The sequence below is a fragment of the Etheostoma spectabile genome, chromosome 13 (genome assembly GCF_008692095.1).
Source record: "Etheostoma spectabile isolate EspeVRDwgs_2016 chromosome 13, UIUC_Espe_1.0, whole genome shotgun sequence".
NCBI lineage: Eukaryota > Metazoa > Chordata > Actinopteri > Perciformes > Percidae > Etheostoma > Etheostoma spectabile.
Genome location: NC_045745.1, coordinates 5,775,465 through 5,793,516, shown reverse-complemented (window position 1 = coordinate 5,793,516; position 18,052 = coordinate 5,775,465). Strand labels below are relative to the sequence as shown.

The 18,052-nt window shown below is 41.5% G+C and overlaps 1 protein-coding gene across 1 annotated transcript in view; it reads right to left on the bottom strand.

Moving 5' to 3' along the window:
• Nucleotides 1-2,022: 2,022 nt before the first annotated feature.
• The window catches only part of LOC116700772 (vacuole membrane protein 1), a 57,967-nt gene continuing 41,937 nt past the window's right edge, over nucleotides 2,023-18,052 (bottom strand). The window contains 2 exon segments of the mRNA XM_032534219.1: nucleotides 2,023-2,813; nucleotides 3,920-4,022. Of these exon segments, the coding sequence (XP_032390110.1) occupies nucleotides 2,670-2,813; nucleotides 3,920-4,022 (247 nt within the window). The 3' untranslated portion in view covers nucleotides 2,023-2,669.

Genomic DNA, 18,052 nt, shown 5'->3' with positions numbered 1-18,052 from the left:
TGTGATGGACTCAGTATCCTTCTTCACCCTCTGTCTCGGCTGACACGTGAGATTCTTTGGACGCCTGGTGGTCAACACCGGCCCAGCGTGGTCAGCACTCATCACATAATGAACACAACACCGATCCGCTTTTCAACAGACTTTATTTATAGAACAAGCAGAGGAAAAAAACACTGCGTACATACATACATACATACATACATACATTTAAAACAACCTCGGTACAGACATATTCAACAAGAAATAGTGGCACTTACACACTGAAATATAAACTCACCCACACACACACACACACACACACACACAACCACACACATCAATGGTTTTGTTTTTATGACCAGAAAAAGATTTTACCCTTTTGCTCTGTTCTAGAAAACAAAAATAAATAAAAAGGAGGCTTTACGGCAAAAGTATCAGCTGGTCAAGCAATGATTTTCAGCTTTGTATAATTACTAATTTGTGGCCCTTAGAAAAACACCCCCAAGAGAGTTGTTCCAATCAAATGCAGCCTCCTACAAAAAAGTTTGTATTAGGCAACATAAGAAAGTTCTCAGTAAAAGAGAAGAGGGAAGTGTAAAAGGGAAGAGGGGGGGGGGGGGGGGGGGGGGGGCTGGGTGAGCACTGCGTGTACCATACCTAGGACTGGGTGTCACAATGTGATGTGTTGCAATAAGGTGTGTACTGTCTAGATCTCTCTGGAAATTCAAGAGGACAGGGCCAACTCACAGAGACACACATACACACGTACACACACGCACTAACAGAAGTACACTATTGACATCATCACTGACATAACATCTGCATTTGCAAACATGCAAACACAGTTCCTCACATAAAACCACATAAAACCCTCACAGACGTCAGCATGGAGGAAATAAACAATAGACCCATGTTTCTGACGTTTCACAAGTGGTTGGGATAAAGGGAAGTGACACTGCCATCCACACCTCTAAATGGGAACTGATGCTAACTGAGACAATGACAATAACAGAAGGACAAAACAGGATGCTGGTCAGATGAAAGAGCCCGAAATGTCAGACAGCCTACAGACTGTTGTCGCCTTGCAATCTTAACAGCCAACACCAGTCTGATAAGCTATCTGACAGGCCGAGAGAGTGGAGGACATGTCTGAGACGTATGCATGTACAGAGACGACAACAACAAAGAGGGAAAAAACGAATCCTCATCCGACTTACCATGACAGGAGAAAAGAGGAGATGTAAATGTTCCGACTACAGCTGCACAGAGCGCAGAGTTCAGCCCGCTCAACAGTACCCCTCTGTTTTGAATCTACTCGAGTGATTCGTCTCCTGGCTCCGTGACTGGGGCAGTGCAACGAGTTCATTCTAAGGTTCAGCTGAGGTAACAGCACAGACGCTTTTCACTGTGCGCTTAAGGGCTTTCTCTCTCTCTCTCTCTCTCTCTCTCTCTCTCTCTCTCCTGCTTGTGCCTGCTCTAGCGCCCACTGTGCTCAGTCCAGCGTAGCACAGCAGCGCTACAGAGAGAGAGAAGAAAATAGCACGTTTCTCCGGCAATATGAAAAAAAGAGAAGGTACTGCCTATACTGAGAGCCAGCTGACGTTATCCATTAAGCAAAAAAAAGAAAAAAATTGGAACACTGATCTTATAAAACCCATGCAGTATTTTGTTTGAGGAGATGCTCATGTAATATTAAACATGAGCTCGCTGTCTTCGTCTGAGGTAAAAAAAAAAAAAAAGAAAAAGAGAAAAGGATTTAAAAAAATAAATAAAAATCTGTGGACAAGTGAAGACAAAGAAAAACACTTACCACGACACAGACTGTCTCTGAAGTTAAAGGAACAGTTACTATCTGCCGGCTTTAATCCATAAAAGATCAAAGGGAGCAACAAATGTGGCATCTCCCTCTTCCTCTCCGTCTCACACACACGCGCAGTCGTACATCTGATTCACTATATGGCTGCATCTGGTAAAGTAGCCCAGGGCTGACTCATGTGCTCTCTTCCTGGAAGCCGAACAATAAGGGCAGACAAAGGGACCAGGAGGGTGATTCATGGCCAATTTATCATTTCTCATCCAAAAGTACCATAAGCAGCTTTACTGCACACACAAAAGAAGTGGTCATCTAACGCAGCAACAGCTTGAAACATTGATTAACATCTTTACAACGACCAACTCCGAGCTCTACACGATGTAGAAATGACACAATCATTTACAGTCTTATCTAACTACATCAGATACCGCACAACAACTACAGAACAGAATGTCTTATTAATCAACCAGCAAATATAGATGATAATTAGGTTATTGAACAAACAGTCAGTACATAATCAAAAGTAAGTCTAGTAGCTTATTTAAATCAATTGAATTCTGTGAGTCTACAGACGTGTTACTTTAAGGTTCTTCTAGTTGAACAAACAGCAGCTTACGGCCTCACTGAGGAGAAGTACTGCCAGCACCTTCCTCTCACGTGCTCAGGAGCTGCTAAAAGCAACAACACAACAGCTTACTCACACGCACTCCAACAAGCACCTACCTTACAGAGAACAAAAACATGTTGCTACAATAACGACAGAAACCAGATGGAGGCTGATACTTTGTTTTAGAGAATGGTGGGGCTACCAGCCAGAAGAAAGAGCTGAATGAGTAAAGGATCATTGGGAGCTTCTGACGTTGATGCTCTCTGGCCTTCACTCCGTTTTGCCCTCCGAGTACTTCTCCTGCTGCTTGCGCTTGCCGTAGCTCTGGGCCATGGAGTTGACAATGGAGCAGACAAAGAAGCATACCATGATGACCACAACCTTCTCAAAGAGCCACGACAGCCTGCTCTCCTCCTGCAGGGAACCACAGTAAGAACAGAGAGAGAGGAGAGGAGCTCGGTCAGTAAGTTGAGGGCCCCCCTCTAACCCCCCCGCTGTCCCCTCTGCTCCTGATGCTGTAGGCTAGGTGGGATCCAGCTCCATGTGCAGGACAGATAGAGATCAGGGGTAATAAAACAAGCGGCAGCCCCCACCAACCTCCCTCCTAACGCCCTCACTGACCCCAGCCTGCAGCCTGCCTCCACCAAGTTAAATTGCCTCGCTTCTCTCCTCCTGTAACTGCAGGAGGCTCAAGTTACAAGAAAAAAGGAACATTGTTCCAGAAATGCCTTAATCTGTCCTTGTGTATCCCAACGTTTATCCTTTTTTCTCTTTGTCCTAGTAGGCGACTAAGAGAAGTAAACTGGTTTTTAATGAATCACTTAGGGCAAGGGAGAGAAATGGAGAAGAGGGAAAAAAGCTTTGAAAGAGAAATAGGCTACAGCTACAATTGGCCCTTTTTGTTCTAGACAGGGGTTTTTGATGGATTGTCACTGGCAGAGGGGGGAGGGCTCCCCGGTCTACAGCCAGTGTTGGGTTCAGGCGGGGCACTGAGTGCAAGTGTGTGTGTGTGACACATAGGGGAGTGACCACACTCACACACACACTCCCAATTGGTAGGATGGAGCATGAGTCAGCACGTCCCGCACTACGGTATTAGTTCAATACAGCGAGTGGAGCCAGACCCCACACTGGCCCCTCTCCTCCCCCTCCCCTCTTTCTCCTCCCTCCCCTCCAGCCCGCCCAGTGCAGCGCTAGCCTACTCTGTCATTCTGGCCCGAAACAAGCCTCTGTAATCTACTGTACCACTACAGGTTATAGTAAAATCTACAATATCAACATTTCTCGTGTAAACATGAAATTATATATTGAACTAATTAGCATTTTTAAACTGAAAGCAAAGAGGTTGAAAACAGAATTGTGTGCATGAGAGAAAATGGGTCAGAGATATAAAGGAAGGATAAAGAGAAGAAAGGAACACAAAAAGTAGAGGGAGAAGTAGTGAAAGAGGCAAAAGTAAGGGGGCTGCATTCTTTTCTCGGGGCGTACACGTGAATGAATAGGGGGGGGGGGGTACTTACAGTTGGGATCCCCTCTCCAGCGTGATGGTGCAGCTTGGCCTTCTGGGCCTCCAAGTACTCCCTGAAGGGCTTCTGCAGTGCCGCACCCAGCAGTGGAACAGCTCTGCCTCAACCAATGGGGGGGGGGGGGGGGGGGGAAGAGGAAGAGAGGGAGGGAAGGAAGAAGAGAGAAAGAGAGAGAGAGAGGGGTGGTGGTGGTGGGGGGGGTCATGGGTGGAAGAAGGGGGGGGGCACAAATCACGTCACATCATTGTTACTCACCAGCCCAAGGGCAGCAACAAAGGGAGGCATGCTGTCCTATGTCCTGTACAGTGTCGCTCTCCCTGCTTCCTCTCTCCGAGAAGAGAGAGAGATGGAGAGAGCAACGAGTGCGATCCCTTCACTGCTCATCCCCACAGATACACACACATAAACATACACACAGAAAAAAAAGTACAAACTGTACCACAGCTATAGAAAATAGTGCTGCTGAAAAACAAAACAAAAAAAAAGTCAAAAGACAATCAAAAACGGCATGAATAAAGTTGGCTGCTCCTCATACAGCAGCCGCGGCAGCCGTAGTCACCCACATTCTCCCGCTCTGCTCTGCTCTCCTCACACACACACATTCGGCTTCCTCTCCCTCTCTCACACACACACATCGGTGAACTCGTTCAACTCCCCTGCAGTGCCTCCTCTGCCGCTGCAGCGAGGAGAAATGAATGACTTCTCAGAACTCTCACATTTATCACAGGCGGTTCCTGTAAGAACTGGTTTCAGCCAATTAATGAGGAAGTGAGTCGTACCCAAACTGTGTCATCACTGGCTGAGATCTGGGGGGATGGCCCACAGAGGGAGGGCACTCCTGTAAGACAGCCCATATTAGGAAACCCTTTACAAGATTTAGCCACCAACTACAAGCATACTACTGAACCCCCCTCCTTCCCCTCCCCTCCAATCGCACACACACGCACACACACACACACAAATAGAAAAAAGACACGAGAGACTGCAGAGAATGCCCTAGAATAGCGAATCAGTGGCCCATCCCTAGGCTGGAGTTAGTGATTAATCACTAAACAAATACATACTAAAGACCTTCACTTATTCTTTGTGGCTATACACAGTCAATTACATCCCCTGAGCTGTTGTTTCAAAACCTTCCCTATGTTCCACTTTTACGTCTTTTGTTCACGTTGGGGAGGCTTCATCAAAACTCAGAGACACATCAAAGACGTTAAGGCAGGTCTGCGTGGGCAGTCATGTCACATACGGTTGAGTTTATAGCTGGCAACTTTCTCTGAGGGAGGCAAGTAATTTCCGTCCCTTCCCACCTCTACACACACACACACCTATGTTATGGTGAGAAAAAAAACTGATTGTGTTAAATGACTGAGTTTATAACAAGGAAGCCTTTTAGTAATCATTAACTTCATACCAGGTAATGGATATCCTACATGTGAATGGGAAAAGCAGACAGGAAGTCTAACAGATGCATCAGGCTTTAAATTACACAATAGAAAATGGTTAGGACACACGGTATCAAAAATCAAGCATGGGTTGTATTTTTGGAGGGAAACAAAGCCTCTCCTATTCCCATCCCCCACATCACAAAATTCCTAACCTATCTACCCCACACAGAAACTTACCAAACTAATTTAAAAATGTATAACCTGGATGTAAAGCCAAATATGAGCTTAGAAGAAAAGGAGAGATCAGAAAACACAGGGGAAATACACTAGTTCAGCAAAAAAAAGTAAAAGGCAAGGACAAAGAATGAGAGGAACAGTTTTGAGAAATGGCGGCGAATCATCTCCTACACGATGAGCAACACTGAGTCATGAGCCCGGGCAAATCCACCAACACAGAAGCTCAAAGCTAGCAGTCTAAAACCCATTTAGAATGCCTCAGAGTCGGGACCGGCTCTTAGTCCTTCCATTAAAAATCGGGAGCTTTTGTGCTTTTTAAGGAATATATTTTCACTTTCTGCAAAAGGGGTTGTGAAATTGTTGGATTTAAGAAATATCTACTGTAAGTGTGTTCATAATTTACCCGTAAGTACCTGTGTTGAACTTCTTTCTGTGAAAAGAAGAAGTTTATATTTCTTAAAAAATAAAAATAAATTAACTTCTATCTGGCATTAAATAAGAAATGTGTGTATCTTGTGCATGCATTAAATGTATGTGATAGATGGTATGATGTTGTACAGTAACTGTTGTTAAAAAAGTAAAAGTTGATTTTAATTCTAAGTAAATGTTTGAAACTGTGAAATAGTATTTTCTCAGTTCTTCCTAAGTTGAGTGAAGGCAGAGGAGGGGGGGAAACTAGAAGCTGAAATTTACAACAGCAATAAGATATAATTTGGCAAACAATAAGCCTGAACTGTTTACTCAGCAGCTACTGATCAAACATTAACGACCTGTGCTTTAAATGAGACTCCCAGAAAACTCCTCACTCGTATCTTCTTCCAAGGTGAGGCTCTAAAACACTGCGGCCTCGAGAAACAGGCAAATCATTCAGTTTGAACAAAACTATTTACAGCTCTTTTTTAAAAAGGCTGATCTTCACACTCTAAAAGCTCGGGCCAAATTTCTGTTTGAACTATAAAGGCTAATTTATAACAAAATCTTATCGTATCTCCATTTATGGTGAGCATAATTTGGTCGTACATTTGAAATAATTTAGCTCTTACTTAAATTGATAAATTGCAGAACATGATGAAAATAAATGAAAAACAAAGCTCATAGCCTCTATTTTTATTTAATCAGCCTAAACAAACGTGACATAAATGTGCTTAAAATTAAGTTCAATTTATAGTTATTTTCTTCAAACTTTTCTTTCTCATGATTTCATAAAGGCAGTAAAGGACAGAAACCGACTGTAGATTTTCACATTATTCAATGTTGTATATCATTTACTATAAATAATTATTTATGTATTTTATATTATAATCCTGCTTTTTGTGGACCTGTACCCAAAAATATAAATGGGAAAAACAGATTTATTGCAGTATATAAAACACTTAGCCGTTAATCTGAACAGATATAAAATATGACCCTTCTCCCTCTCACTCTTCTTCTAAAGAGAAAAAATATGGGATAGTTAAAAAGAATAATAATAACAACAATGAAAGTCTTAAAATGTAGGTGGTTTTACAACAATAAAAGGCTGCATGTGTGGAACCTATCAAACTTTATAACAGTGCTCTCCAATTAATTGAATTGCTTCCAGAAGTTGTGCAAAAAGCATAAGCTTCACTTGCCTGAGTTACAAAAAATATTCCCAGTAAATATGTGTGGTTTATTATCAACACTATAGCTGTGTATTATATACCTGCACATATTCTGAAACATAAGAAGTGTGTGTGAATATTACTTTTTTAATCAACATCAAATAGGTAACATGCAGGCTTCTAGATATGAGGAGCAAATGACCGTAGCTCCATCAGGTGATTGCCACGTAGTCACTAAATGAATCACTGAATGAAATTATCTTTAAAATAAAGATATGTAGCAGTCCAAGGCAAATCTCTAAAAGACTTGCAACAAACTCAAATAATTTTTCAGATGTAATGTAAGATACAGAATCTAACTGTCACAAAGAAGCTCAGCAGCTCAAACAGCATTTAGACAACAGAGTTTAGTTTTATGTTGACGCGGTTATAAAACTGGATCCCTTTTTCAAATGAGTTCAAATAAAACAAAAGTTTAAAAAAAGTTCAGAAATTGACATTTCCCGTCCATACACACCTTCTATTACACACTTTGTTTTGTTCAAGCCTGTTACAGCGTGCAAAAGGACTGTTTTGAGAACGTGAATCCCATTTAATCCAAGAACAGATTCAGTAAATACATACAACACAGTTTGATCAATATCTTTGAACATGAACAGCTCTCACTCAGAGATCCGGGGAAACCACACAACCACCATCCTATGAATGCCATCAGACCCACAGTATCACTTTTTCCAAACCCTTCTCAGTGCGGTCGCCCAGCAGGCTTCATCTGTGCAACATAGACATCTGAACAAGACAACAGTGTTGGACAATTTGCATTAGTGTGTTTAGTGAAATCCAACAATAGTGTCTGTTAGTGGACTTTACTACAAAGCTCATTTTAGACTAGATCACCAAACAAGCATGTATGTGATCAGCTATTCTGGGTTTGTTAGGTGACTGGATCACACACACACACACACACACACACACACACACACACACACACACACACACACACACAAATATATGAAGTATAAATATTTAATTTAAACACCCAAAAAAAATCTGATAAAATAATAAAGACAAAGCAATTCTTAAAATGAAAAGGTAGGGGTTATTGAAGATTTGAGAGATATGTGAACTCTCTAGCTCCCATTCCTCATCAACACACATCTGTCTGCTAAAGAATTCAGAATAGAATATAAAATGAAATATTTCCTGTAAACTACACAAAGGACTTCTACCCACTTACATTGATATTTCTGAAGCACAGTCACCCATCATTGCCTAATCTTTATAACAAAGAAAAACTAGCACATGGTATTTTATGGGGTCTTTTGGAGTGTGTCCGTACAAAATAGCATCCTCTTCTCCAAGTTTGTAACTTTAAAAATTACAATTAGGTACCAAAAGCTACACATCTGGTCTTGTTTGTACTGCAGCTCGTCCAGCCTTGAGTACAGAAATGTACCCCTATTGTCATATACCCTTCACCTGCAATAAACCTCTACACTTCAGAAACCAGGCCCTGTTAGCCAAGAAAAGACGCTTATTGATTGAACAAGGAACGAAACGAGGGGGAGATACGCTTTCACAAAACAAGTTAATATGGTCGAAAACCCCACTTCTCTTGACTTCCTGCAGCCTGATTATTACCGTGATGGGTTAATTTGTGAGTGCAATGTCAGCCTCTCATTTTTTAATGAACTATCATTTCCTGCTGCTGTGGAGTGTGTTTGGACGTCCTGTGTTCGTTTTGCAAAATCTAAATCCACAGGCCATGAGTCAGTGGAGACTTTGACCTGTCTGCCCCTTCTGAAGGCTGCCACTCCAACGACACACACACACACACACACACACACACACACACACACACACACACCACACACACACACACACACACACACACACACACACACACACACACACACACACAGGGGATGATAAGAGAACAAGGGCTCACATGACAGCCAAACCCTGGCCGGTCCAACTGGGTACAACATCATCACAACTGGCTTAGGCAATCACTAGTGTTACCCAATGCTCCACAGGGCCACAGTTCACACCTAACATAACATCACAGACGCGCAAGACACGCACAAACACACAAACACACACACACACACACACAAAAACAACACACAACACCACACACACACACCAACACGCGCAGACACAAACACACCACAAACCACACACACACACGCAGACACAAACACAAACAACAAACACACCACACACACTGTTAGGAAGCGCTCTGACCTGAGGTACTAAAACTCTGACCTCTACACTATCTCAAAACACAGTGCTTGACTCATTTCATTTTATCAGCTCTCGGCTTGATAAATTACTACTGCTCCAATTGATTTGATTAAGTGTAATAATGGAATTATCAGAGGCGGAGTGGGTTTTACTTTGTGAGGAAAAGTGTGTAAGGTAGTATCTCTGTGTGTGTGTGTTTGTGTGTGTGTGTGTGTGTGTGTGTATGAGTGAGTGAGTATCGTTCCTCCTCCAGTTCAACCGGGCTTTTTCCCAATGACTTCACCTAAAGCATGGAGCCCACCCTGGACGGAGATCCCCCTGCCCAGTGTGTTTATCACATCCCTGCTCCACAGCCATCGTCTGTTTCAGTCAGCAAACACAACCACACACACACACACCACACACACACACACACACACACACACACACACACACACACACACACACACAAGTTCGGACACATGCTATCCTCTTTGGTGCCCGCAGTGCTGCCAGGAAATCAGGGGGCACCAATTATAGCAGTCTATTATTCCTCTCACTTCCCAGACAGCCACATAAAACAGCCCTCAAACCCCCACGACCCCCCAGGTTCAGGTCGGCATGCCCAAACAGACCCTGGGTGTGGAGTTGCTGGGTCACTGTGTAACCAGGCCTGGACCCTTCCAATGGTGAGAAAGTGTGGTTTAATGAGTCAGATGTGACTGCAGACACATCCAGACAAGTCATACTTTTCAGGAGAGCGGCAGCGACAGACAGGCTGGAAATAGAGGAGGAGATGGAAGAACAGAAGAAGAAGAGGTAAAGGGCATTACACCAGTGTCTCCATCCATCCTGTGATGTCATGCTTGGAGGAATGGGATCTATGGTGACATTGTTTTTCTATGGGACAACATGTAGCCCTCTTTTCAAATGAACACCTAATGACCTGGTGATAACCCCACCTACTGTATGTCTTCAAACATTTACACTTTATTTGTCCCAAATTGGAAACTGCAGCAAGTCAGAAAACTGAAACACACAAGATAGTTAAAAAAGCACATTACAACAAGCTAAATAAATGTAAAGGGTAGAAACACACCAGAGAACCAAGGTCACGGGGTGGAGAATTAATGGCATTTGGAATAAATGAGAACCTGAGACTGTTTGAAGCTTGCCTCTCCTGTGAACATAATGTACTGTAAGTCACTAATCCAACACAGCGCGAGCACAGAAGTACATGAGACTTTTTTTTTCAGTAAGTAGTACACTGTGGGACTGTATACAGTCAGTGTGGTTCATATACACTGGGAGACGTGCTGCTCAGACAACCACATAGGTTACTATCTGCCTTTCAAAAGCCACAACATGCTGTATGTCTTCCACTATATGTTCTACTCTGGCTGCTCTATAAGTGACTGCTTTACAAAACAACAAGGAGAAATTCAGCAAAAAGACAGCCAGCAAGGTCAAAACCATCTGTAATAAACATAATAGTCAAATTGCCCAACGTGATTATAGTTATCTGATTAACTTTCTGTTCAGTTGTGCACAAAGTATAGCTTTGCATTCAAGTTTACATGCTGCAGAGGTTGTGGTTAGGAGCAACCGAATGTAGACGAGTGAAAGTTCCCGACGTCTATGCGACAGTATGCAACAGTGTGTCTTAATGTGCTGCAACAACACTGAAGAAATGTAGAACATCTAGCAAAAAGCAATACGCTACATTATTTCTGAATAAAACTGTTATATATATATATGTGTGAATGTGATTTAAGAACCCATAGCGGTCTAGTCCTAAGATTTAGTAAAAGCAATACACTGTGTTCACAGTGGTGAATCTTTGAGGTTTCACAAAATAAAATAATAAGCGAATGATTTATGTGTCTGTGATAAAACAAATAAAACACAACCTCCTCATAATTAAGATTTATGGTTGCTCTGGGGTTTTTTTAGGCCGAGGCCTAACACGGATGATCCATAACTGGACAATGCCGAGGATATTTACGGGAAGAAATATCCCAAACAACTCTCCTTACTTTCTCGCCTCACTCTAAAATACTTGTCACTGGACTGACGGGGGAAAACATGTCTGTTTTGCGTGATGTGTGATGGAGGCAGGGCGGGGAGGGAGAAGGGGTCTGGGCGGCTGCCTTCTGAGTCAGGTTCTGTCTCGGATGACTCCTCTCATACAACACAGACGGACACACACATACTACAGACTACCGGTGAAATGACAGCACACATTACGATGTTCATGGGATTCACAAAACAATACACTTCAGTGCATGATAACAGCTAGAGGTCAGGTTGTGTTCCCCTGATAAATGAGCTGCTCTAAAAATGAATCAATGGCGTACTGTTTCCTGAAACAACATGCAAGCCAGTTCCCATCCTGATGAATAAATACATCAGTAATTTCATGTGTAGGAATGATTTGATGAGCAAGCAGCATGTGTAGCGTGGTGCAGACTGTGAGACTTTGGACAAAACAAATGAATAAGGGCTGAATAAAGCAGGAAGTCCTGGGACACACAATGTGCCCATGAGGCACATAATATGACACCGGACCTCAGACCTAGAACACACATCTGACCTCTCCCTGTCTTTGTATCTTTCTCTCTCTCGCACAAACACCCACACACATACACACTTACTTGTCAAAGCTACAATTACATGCCGATCTTTGTGTACCCCTTCTAAATCCTTCATTGTGCTATTAACTGACAAAATAGGCCTACAGTACACAATCTGAACAATAAGTCTTCTTGAGCAACTGAATATTTTTCTAAAGACCTTTTGGCTCAGAGTGAAACCTGTCTTTGACGCTTACTGCCTCTGTATTTCTGTCAGAGCTTGTGGGCCAAGGTAATCAGAATGGAAGTGGAGGAGTTGAGAAAATGGACGCCCCGCCGGGCTTCGCATTAAACTTAACGACGCTGTATAAAAAGAGAGTCAGCCGCGACCTGCCGCTCCATCTCTCACTCTCACTGTCTTCCCCTGTTCGCCTCTGATCCCGTCATCCTAAGGGAGGCTTTTGACTGTGTTTGAGGAGAGAAGGGCAGGCCGTGGAAGAACTGATCAATGCCATCTTTGTCAGGGTGCTTCTCAGGTGACCAGAGCACCCGATGACTAATAGGATTGAAAATACTCCCTTCTGGCAGATTGGGTTAACGGGAATACTTTGCTCATATGGCTCAAAGAGGGCTATTATAGGATCAGTGATGTGACAGAGCTGTGAATGGTTAAAGAACTACATTGACATTTTGGATTTTTTATCACTACCATTCTTATACAAAAAAGATAGGCAACAGCTTCAGGCTGCAAAGGTGCAATACATCCCCACATTTAAGATAACTTAGGCTAATAAACTTCAGCAAAGACTGCAGCTCACTTTAGCTTCGTCCTCTATATTTATTGCACAAAAAATAGATTGATCCAGGAAATTCTTTGCCTCAAATTGGTGCAATTTGCTTTACATAGACCTATGTGGTGACATAAAAACCCCTGTGCTAGGTGACTTAAACTATTACAAGACATGGATACAGTTACCTTAAACCCAGACAACCCCACATTCAGCATGAAACCAGACAAACCTAGTTTCTATATGAGCTGGGGGGGTTTAAGATGGGTGAAATTCAGTGGAAACAAGCAGTAACAGACAATTCTCCCCTAACTCCAGTACGTTTACATGTACGCATATAACTGCACTACTGTGAAAACCCAAAATAGTTTGCATGGTTCTCAGCAATTTCACTTCTCCAGTGACTCAACTTTACTTGAGTTGTTTGATAGTTAACATCCAGAAGAAATTGTTTGACCTCAAGACAATAGTACAAAACAGGAACATAACAAGAAAATGGATTACATTAAAGGATTTCACAACTCACAAAGAAGGTTCACAATTGTCCAAGCCTGTCTGAAAACAACACTTGGGTGCCCATGAACATTGAAACAGGTTTTGCTTTCTGTAATCATACCTTTGTTTCCTACTGTTTAAAGCTAGTATGAGGTTGAGTTACACAAATCAAGTGGGCATTTTCTGAAGATAGTCCTTTAAGAAAATTCCCACACAGAATCAAAACCCAGAAAGAAACCAGGTGGAACAGCGTAAATGCAGAGAGCAAATTTAAATGTTTGCAAAGTACTTCAACTTTGTTAATTGATTTATACTTACTCCAATAACTACCTTAAAGTACCTAGGTAAGGTATAAGATGACAGTTACAACAAGAACAAGAACTGGAGTCTATCTTACAATTTAATAGAAATTTGATTGCAGTTCCAGTATGACCCGGTGATACAACCCCCGGCTGCCATGCCATGACCTGTGACTCTGTCCTGGCATCCCTCTGAGCAGGGCTGCCTGCTGTGATCCTCTAATACCGACAGCCCTGTGTGGCAGGGACAACCATCTGCAGGCCCATTGTGCTGGTAATGGACCCCTGCCTTTAGAGATGGACTCACATGGAAATGGGTGCATTCTCATGGAGACGTGCACCTGTTTCTACTGGATAACCTTTTCAGGTCTCAACTCTTGCTCTGTGCATCTCAATGGCCTTCTCCCCAAGAGCCCGACAGTGATAGGCCTCCCTTGACACATGGCTCTGAAGGATTTGCCAAACTCAATACAAGACACAGACAGTGTCTGACTCAATCAAGATGATGGATTATTGAGAACAGTCATTTTAAGTGCAAAGCCAGAAGACGAGATCCTATAAGATGACAGATAACTGTAAAATAGTGTCTGTCTTGTGTTATCTTTGTTCCTCTCTTCTTCATTCTCTTTTCCACATTTTCACCACCCACTTTTTCATCTGCCGTACCTCTGCACAAACTAAACTCAGTGCCACCACAGTCACCACTGACAAGCAGTGAACACACTGGACTCCTGCAGAGAGTGAATCACCAGCAGCAAAGCCACCTAACGGGTCTCATCACCACAGCTGTTCCCTTAATTAAGGAAGTCTTCTATTTTTTCCCGGTTCACATATCATCACATATGACTGGTGAAAAAGTGCCATGAATCAGAGTTAGAGATCTAGCCTAGACAAAGCTACTGACAACAGATCAAACAAGGACGCTGTAGGCCCAGACAGCATGTCAAAGACAGGAAAGCTCCCTGTTCCATTACTGCATGCAACGGGTGATTTTGATCTTTTCCTGTTGTAGATCACCACCTCACTGGCTGACGAAGCCAGAGCTGAGATAAGAAAAAGGAGGACTGGGAGGACTGGGCACAGAAAAAGATGAATCTGTTTCCCTGAAGTTATATGGAGCATAGCAGCAGGGGCTTTTTCCTTCTCTGAAGTCCTTCTATTGACCTCATGTGCACATTACATTTAAGGGAATTAAAGTGTATAAAATGAGCCTGTTGTGGGATAAGACAGGACAGTAGTCATAATTGTTTCTCATGGTGCAAAGTGTTTAACAACTATGTTTACATGCACAAAATCTTAAGGTGTTTGCACTTATTCTGAAAAACAAAAATATTCCTACAAAGCTGTTTAAATGGCTACTGAAAATAAATATTTCACTATTGTTTCTGTTTACATGCAGTCATCAAAATAGGATTGGTGGCCATGAGAGGTCCATAGAGTTAGGGTATAATGAAAACATTTGGGTGATATCATGTAACTTTAAAGTTGGAAGCACATTCATTTACAAAAATGTATAAGGTCTCTTTTTTAAATCAAATCTAAAAACTCTACAGACTTGTTAAAAAAGGTGGGAAGCCTGTGCAGCTTATTTATGACTAGTGGCAACAACAACAAAAACTGCTAAATGAACACTTATCAGGAATAACTACACGAAAGCTCTTGATGTACAACTCCTTTAGATGTTGATCAAAGCCTTGAGTAATGTGAGTTTGCAGAATTTTCTCCTGCCTTAAACAATGACTGTACATGCACCGCCGGCCTTGAAGAGGAGACATCTGTACGTTAGTCACAGGACATAAGAAACCCGACAAGTCGGATCAGACACACAGCTCCAACCAACCTGGCTATCACTTATTGTTATCAGCCCAAAAGGCATCCGAGGAGGGTTTTATTGTAAAATTTGTGGCAGTTCAAAGCAAAATTATCTTTATTTTTATCCAACTACTGCAGACAGAGGGTTATAGATTTAACCTTAAATGCTTTGCACAGCAGGAAAACAAGAGTGAAACCCAATCTGCCAGAGATAGAAGAATCTGTTTCCACAATACTCACGAAGAAGTCATTTATTAAGTTTGAAATGTCTAACAGCAGTTTCTTTTGTCCAAAACAGACAGTAATTAGAAAAACAGTTGAAAAAGGAAGACCACGTTACTTGATTGAAAAACTGTCAAAAGTTATTTTTCCACAAAAACCTTTTTATTTTGGTCTCGCTCTCAAAGGGAACATCAGACAGTCATAAATGTCTAATGGAAATGTGAAGTCACTTATGTTCAACTTGTTCTAGTCCTTTGCATATTCTCTACATTTTATTTCCAGCCAGTAAAAAAACTCTGGAGTTGGTCATTTTGTTAACAGAGGTGATGAAAATGGCTGTTGACAGTTTTAGAGCCTCATGACGTTTAAGCCTCAGATCCAAAGCTCTTTTGTGGGGCTGAATTTCAGTAACACACTTTCCATTTGTCATTCACAGAAAATCTACTTTCCTGATTTGAACTGCTGATGAATGAGTAAAAATCTTTAAAAATATCCCTAAAAAATCCCACATTGCTAAATTGAGTAATGCATTAGATGACTTTATCATGATACACAACTCTTATTGCCACATAACCAATTTTTAAGTGACAGTGTTACAATACACACATTTGTTTTTATTGAAACTTTAAAAGAATTTGTGAGCACTCCCTATTGAGTGAATAAGAAAATCTACCTTGTAACATTAACCTATAATGTTGTACTGTACTGCAGAAGTTGACAATCACACTACAACATGTAGCCAGTAGCCAGTGTTAAAGTCTTGTATATATCCAATATCCAACCATTACCTTATCCAAGTTAGAAAATACATGTGTTACAAATTATGCAACACTTAGATAAAGCACCACAATACACGCACAAACACACTTCTATTTTCTTCTCACCAAAACTATCTGAACTACTAGTGAAACTCAAAGTCTGGCCTTTTTCAAAAAGTGAAAAGTCACCCTACAACACCCAATACAGCGTATGCATCATAAGAAGGACTTGTGTTAAGTTTGAAACAAACAGCAAGTTGTGATGCACTCAAAGTGGAAGGTGCTATTGTGTGTTTTGTTAGGGAGCTGATAAATCATTTCACTTAAATTATGAAAAATAACTTTCAAAAAATAAAACATGATCTAGATAACAGTTGTGTAATGTTTCAGTGTAATCATTTGATATTTCAAATGTCTTCAGTGCAAAACATGTTCTGTAAGGCATTACACTCGTAACTGGTTAAACTTATTTCTGTGTCTTCTATGGTGGTGGTTGTGTGTGTGTGTGTGTGTCTCAACTAGATTACCTGACATGCAAAGATCAGAAAATAAATTGTGTTGTGTTGTATTATGTCATGAAATCCCCCTGGTCAATGTCCAACCAATGGTCACTTCAGAATCCAGAGCTAAGCAAACAAAAAGAAAGCCTAAATATTAAAATAAAGACACAATCTGTGTCTTAAATTAATCATTAAGCAAAAACTGCTTGAAAAAGATGAAAAAGCAAATGCTCCACAAGCTTATAAGATTTCACATGGGATAATCAAAAATACATCAAATGTTATAAAGCTATCTGACCCCACAGCAAATTAGTCATCGGTGAAATAATTTTCAAAAAACAAACATCAAACACTCTATGCAGTCATGGCATGAAATCATTATGTCATGAATCTGTTGATGCAAAACCAAGAAAGTAGAGAGTAGCTTCCAAATACATAAAAAAGAAAATCCGTTTTTTAAATCAGGTTTTAAGTGCTTCATTAAATATTTTAGAAAATGTCCTGTGGGTGTGGTGATAAAGAAACAAGATGTAGAGATTTAGTATAACTAACATGAAAATGAGGACATCCAGAGGACAAATCTTGTGTGTTTGCATGCAACTGTGCACAGTGGGTGGGGGGAACTGCAGGTGCCTGAATTCAAGCGGCTGTAAAGGTGTTCATTTATTTTAAAGCAACTGCAGAGTTAACACTGACACCGCGGTCTTCCTGTGTCTAAGGGCTTACAAATGAAAGGCTGTCACCCATTCATAAGGTCATGTGTGACTGAGAGTGAGAGTAAGTGGCAGAGAGAATCAGAGTTGGTGGAAAGGCCTCATGAGGAAGGAAGCTGACGGTTGACAAGTTGTAATTGGGGAAACTTTCTTGAGAAAAAAAGCGGGCAGCAAGTCAGACTGAAACCTGTCAATAACCAATGATCTGTCGCATTGAGTCTGCAGCTCAATGAACAGTGACTGCCAGCGCCGGCAGGTCTTTCACAACCCAACACACGCACACATACACACGCACAAGCACACACAGTTAGAAAAACTTTTCAATCTGAACCTATTTTAAGTTGTGGCATTGAAAAAAGAATCAAGTAATGTCTATAAAAAATACACATGTGGAGAAAAGAGCAACAACAGCTTCTTAAGTAGCCTTCTCTGACCAAAGTCTTGCAAAAGTGTAAAAAGACAACATGGCGAGGAAGAGGGCTGATGCAATCTCATCGCCTGAATTCATTCTTTGTGTGTGTGTGTGTGTGTGTGTG